The 6,000-nt window shown below is 44.6% G+C and overlaps 1 protein-coding gene across 1 annotated transcript in view; it reads right to left on the bottom strand.

Moving 5' to 3' along the window:
• Positions 1–2,547, bottom strand: part of USP10 (ubiquitin specific peptidase 10) — a 414,101-nt gene extending 411,554 nt beyond the window's left edge. Inside the window, exon 1 of the mRNA XM_078669861.1 lies at positions 2,383–2,547. Within this exon, the coding sequence (XP_078525987.1) occupies positions 2,383–2,403 (21 nt within the window). The 5' untranslated portion in view covers positions 2,404–2,547. The remainder of the gene's footprint in view (positions 1–2,382) is intronic.
• Between the last annotated feature and the right edge of the window lie 3,453 nt (positions 2,548–6,000).

A 6,000-nucleotide genomic window follows, 5' to 3' on the forward strand; every position in this document is an offset into this window, starting at 1 on the left:
CCCTATGACCAGGGGATTTTACAAATGTGACATTGTTGATTGTTGCAGAGGTCACATACAGGGTATGTCGCGTTATAACTCTTCCTCACCCTCCGAGCATAAACAGTCCCCCTGGTGGGTTTGCATTTTACTTTTCTTAAGCTGTCCTATTATTATTTGCAGCTACCAGCAGAGTTCATTTTCTTATTAGTTTTGTGATGGGGATTATGAGGACTTGTTACGGGCGGTGGTTTGAGAGCCCGGAAGTGGTGGACTTGTGGAAGGCTTGGGGTCTCAGCACAGTTATAGCGGCGGGAAGCAGCAACCGGTTGTCGGGTGTGAACATGATGCTGGTCACGGCAGTTTGGTGAGGAAAACATAAAAAACACTGGGAACTGGTGTATTGTAGTGCATGAAAGTTTGTTGCATGGGATCACGCAACATGTTTTTTTGAACTTTATAACGTCAAAACAAAACTGCATGTCCCATAATAACAGTGTGCTGGGACACCCACGAAGCATTGCTTTGTTAAGGACTGCATTGTGAGGCCTATTAATTTGATGAGAAGTCCATGTACATTAAAATCTATCATATGTCTGAATGAGAGGGCTTGTTGCGTATAGGTGCTGCACCACTAATAAGCCCACTGTGCTTTAGAGGTGATGACTCTCCTTCCCATTGTAGTTCTGAAATTGTAACCACCACCCCATCAAAAAATCCCTTACTGCTAATTAAGTACAATTTAGTTTGAGCATCTGGTCACGCTACATAATTCTGTATGGAGGGAATTAAGTGGCACTGCATATTTTGGAGTGTGTTCAAACTGTTGACAAGGCTTTAAATACATGTCTTGACAGACTTTCAAAATGTAGCTAAATCTACCGTAGTTTTTTTAATACACTAACAAATGCTTCCGAGTTAGCTCTCATTTACTCCATACTTTGAAGTATGCCAACATTGGTGTCATCAGTAGTTAGTTTAAAAAGTAGAGTTAGTGTTGTTCCTGCTTGATCTGTACTGTGTTGAAAGCATGCAATGTTTTATTGGTGTTCCTATTAGTGTTTAAACTTCCATGCTGCAGCATCCAGGGCAATGTGCTGCATGGCATTGCAAATGCGTGTTAAATATATGGAGTCCTACCAGTATCGGGGTACTATAAAGCAATAAAGTGCAGCGTGGAAAAGCTAAGAAGATGAAAGACATGATTCAGAAAAGTTAGAAGTTATTAAACATATAAAGAATTGGGCAAGAGCATGGGAAAAGTTGAACTAAATGTGATGCAGCGTTGATCAAACTATCCGTTAACAAATCTCACTGTAGCTCTTGTAGAGGTCGGTCTATACGAAATTAGTTTCTAAACTATATGAATGAGTCAAGCTGGCTTTTCACAACAAAACACAGAATCAACAGGCAAGCAGCAAGACTGCATAATGTGACAGGGAATGGTCTGTCGAACCTGATCTGTAACAGACTGGTCACGTTTAAATTATTCTAGGCGGCCGAACCGCGAAAAACTAGCACCTTGGTCGACAGCAAAACCTGACACTGGGCCCACCCTTAGCAGAGCAAAAACACAAAATCGGCGACTTGTCTGCAACAGACTGCCTGCAAAAAAATGTTTCGCAATTCGTAGGAGCCACGCTTAAAAATATCAAAGTGTACGCATACTTGAAATGATTCTTCCGAATTATGACAAAGGAGCAGTAGACAACGGCTTACTTTTTGTCGGTTTACTCAACTAGATAACTTCAAAACAAGCCATAGGCAAAACATAACCACACTCATGAAGTTATCCTCAATTAAGGTACGGGATATTAACCATTAAGGTGCGTCTGTAATAACATATGCAGGACTGACAAGGCATGTGTTTGCCACGGACTAACACACATTACCATTTCAAAGCAACCAAGGGTCCCGAAAACAGTGTGCCTACGTTTGCTAGGCATCACCAGGCTTGCATACATCCCAATCCCTTGGCAACAGGTGCCTCACAAACATTCCGCTTCACGCTCCCCCCCCAGATAACACAAGGTACCCCAATCGTATAAGCAGGCAATACTCAAATTCCATTTGGCAGCAGGCGCTCACGAGCGCCTGGCAGCTACCTTACACCATCTCTGGCAGCAGGCCCATTTGCGCCGCTCCAGGCCCTGGCAAGCAGGGATAGAGTTCAGACTGGCATATAAACCACCAGTAAGGGGGCAGGAGAAAGGGATACAACAGGGGTACCCGTGAGTCATAAACGTGAGTTGGGCGAGTGATCCAAAACCTGCACCAGCCAGCTTCCAATCAATGAGATGGCAAAGTCCCAGGCCTGACGGGCGCGCAGCAGAGGGAAGCACCCAATCTGGGACAGTCAAATGGTCTGGTGACTCTTAGAACAGAGAGCGGACTCAAACTCACCTGGGCGCTGTCGGAAGCCATATTGCTTGGACTCCCGAAGGTCCACTCTATGAATCTCACGCTGCTTCTCCTGCCGCCGCCATCTTCTCCCGCACACACTGACACTCGCGTAGATACATTTGCGATTGCGCGAGAAGTGGGTGGGAGGCCAGGAGGGGCAAAGCGCATGCGCAAGGTTCAGGCTCCCCGTGGAACGCAGGCGCAAACGCTTGACAACGAGATGACGCTTCCATAGGCGTGGTGCTGTCACTAAGAGGCCTGAAGGGGCCTGGCTAACCTTCTCCTCCCAGGTTACGATCAGTGTTTTCTTTTAATGGGTCGGTACTGAGTGAGTATCGGCGCTTTTTTATTTTGAAAGGGAGAGTACTGGCATTTCTTAAGAAAAATGTAATAGATTTAATTGGAGTACCGGCACGTCTTAAATAGTTCCATATTTCCATTTCAGGCACAAGTTAGAACTACAGTAATGCCTTCTGACATTTTGCCAGACTCTAACATGGATGAGCCTGTCAGCCCCAAACTGAAATGTTAGTTGTGCGAGTTGCGCACGCGTACTATGGTTTTCTTTTAGACGCTACGGAGTCGCGCGAGAACTCAGAACATGTCAGTTCAACCGATGACCTTATCGGTATTGTAATGTGTTTTTAGGACGAACGGAGCGTATAGCACATTTAATAGGGAGAACAGCGTTCGGAAGTACTGCAGAAAATCTTTAAGGTCTTCTTAACAGATTCCGGCAATTAATGAAATAAGCTCTAATTACAACAGAGCTTATTGCTCTCGTCTTTAAAGTTATATATTGGTGATTGTAAGTGCATCTATTCTGCGCCTTCCTGCTACTTCTTTGGACCGAAAGCGCTTCACTTTATTGTAATAGGCACCCTTCTTGCATGGGTCTCGGATTTGTCATCGACTGCACTTCTGGGGTTCAGATGTATTTTGTCAGAGTGGTGAGAACAACGTTTGGCAGGCAAACCACAGAAGAAGGCGGCGCATCTCTTTACACCGTTTACTAGGAATCTGGCAGCTGATGAAGATACTGGTTTGGAATCTAGGCAGGGACCAGAAAGATGATGGGAGCCTTGAGTCCCCTTTTGAAAAAGTTGGAGAAGATGAAAAAGTCCACTACTAGAATGGAGGTGAAGCTGGAGGCTATGGAGCTTCACATGAAAGGAGTAGAATCATTGGGGAGGATGTGGTCTCATGGCTATACTACCGACTTTGGAGCTGGGAAACCAAGGTTCCAGCCCCGGAGTCGACTCCACATCCCGTGATTCTGGGCAAATCACGTAATCTCCCTGTGCCTACCAAAAACAAGTATTGGCATAGCCAATCGGTCTCGCCTTTGGGACCTTATAAGTGTTTAGCCATGCTACAGTTGATGTTGTTGCACCAAAGATATTGTGCTGCATAACTAAATACTTATAAGGTCCCAAAGGCGAGACCTATTGGCCGTGCCAATGCTTGTTTTCCCTTGTTTTATACCTTTTCACTTCCCCTACACCCATATATCCTGTTTTCTGTTGCTTAAGTGTAAAACTAACTGCTTTCAGCAGTAAAGTTAATTATATCCAAGTGAAAGACTGGTAATTTTGCTTCTCTCCAGCAAGTTGTGTACGGAATTACACCCACGACTATGCCGCTTGCAATTCATTCAATGAATGCATCCATCTACCCTCCCATTGATTCATTTATCCATCGCAGACATCAGCGGGATGTCGGTGTCTACCGGGGTACTAAACACATTTGCAGTTCACGTGAAATCTTTTTCAGGGAAGTAGGGAACTGAACACCTGTCAGTTGACCTCACTGTTTTCAGCCGTGATCGCACAAAATTATGAAGTTTAATCTTTTAAACTACATTCTTTACAACGCTTGAACTCCCAGGTGGAAGCTTCGAAGCGATGTCGTGGTCACGGGAACGGAAGCGATAGCAGAGAGGTGCCAAGGGTGTCCGCAGTACCACTGGAAGCTGCCGATAAAACAAATGTTTGGTTACTATGACATGCCAAGTGACTGTCCGAGCGAATTGTTTGATTTGATGCACCTGACGGAGCAGCATACACCACAGTGATATCAAAGTCTGTTCGCGCAGATAGGTCCCTGGTAACAGACATGTACGGACCCTTCTAGATGTGGGGACGGAGGGGGCTTAACACGGCAAGAATGCGTTTTATGTCCACCTGAAACACATAAAAAATCATGCGAAGCAAAATTTCAGGAACTTTGATGAGTTTCACAAGATTTTGCATATGTGACTGAAATTACACATAAGCCAGAGTTATGTCCATTGATATATGAAACCTTCCGTGCATTTCACCATGAGTCGAGAGCAGACGCGCTGGCTCTGGCCTGGGCATTCTTAATATAGGAATGACTGCACGGGGGGGGGGGCATGCAGGCGCGTGACCGTCAGAAACCGTAGGGGGGGCAAGCCGGATGGTTGCTTTACAAAACAGCAGGCCCAGCTGCACACAGGCCGCAAAATAAAACAAAAACGATCAGGGGAGAGGGACATTGCGTGACAGCAACCGGCAATAAAATGAATTTCAAAAGGAACAGAAGAAACCAAAACTCCAGCGGCATGCCGTCATCTGTTTAGGTCCGTGGATTCATATGGTAATATCTGCCGATGTAACCGCGTAGGCAAGGACAACTCTGATAAGAAGAAAAAACAAGCATGGCCCTGAACAAAAGTGAAAGCGACAGGATGTCGAGCCGGAAAGAATGAAAACAAGCGCGAGCTGCCACGCTAATTGTAAACAGATGGCCCCTGCGCGTCATTAGAAAAAAAAACAGATAGCCCCTGCACACGCCGCTGCTCAAACAAGTGCTTAAGTGAAAAATCAATAGAAAACAGATGGCCCCTGCGCGGCCGCTGCTCGCTCCCGCAAGGTGGATGTCGCCACATGCACGAGTGTGTGGAAAAGAGCAGACCAGTTTCTAAAGGTCATCTCCTAGAGCAATGCATGCACGCTGCGTAGGCGAGACCTAAAAAAAAAAAGAATGTGTCCTTGTGTAACACCTAACTGGTGCTCATGTATAGTGCTCCAATACCTTTGGGTCGAGTTTGTGCTATATAAATCTGGAGAAAAAAAAATTGGGGAAAGCAATGGAAGCTAAAGTATGCTACCTAGAAAATAAAATTGGAGGAAGAGAGGAGATGGCTAAAGAGTAGAAAAACTTCAGGGGCACGGCAGCAGGTGTGCCATTTAGAACATGATGGAGCACGATTTCTGACAATAAAAACTGCTTGATAAAATCCACTCAAGTGCATGTATTTTTATAACATACGCAAAACTACTAATATAACAGAGTGTATAACATGAGAAATGTGCACAAGGCACAATAGTTTATTTTTCTTGGCTAAAATAATGTAAATATTGCTAACAATGTTATTCGGTTTTCCCAAACTGCAGAAAAATAAACGACAAAGGTTACCGCTTTATTCTTGTGAAAGTAGTGTAGGTTTTTAAAAAATAATTCTCTCTTTTGCTAAAATAAACGTAGACCTTAAGAAATGTTAGGGGGTGTGCTTCCGTGCTCCTGTGCTCCCATTCCTCAAAATGTATCAAGTGTTTCCTTAGAGTTTCTGTCCTCCAAAATGTTTCAAATACT

Source organism: Lissotriton helveticus, chromosome 12 (genome assembly GCF_964261635.1).
Source record: "Lissotriton helveticus chromosome 12, aLisHel1.1, whole genome shotgun sequence".
Taxonomy (NCBI): Eukaryota; Metazoa; Chordata; class Amphibia; order Caudata; family Salamandridae; genus Lissotriton; species Lissotriton helveticus.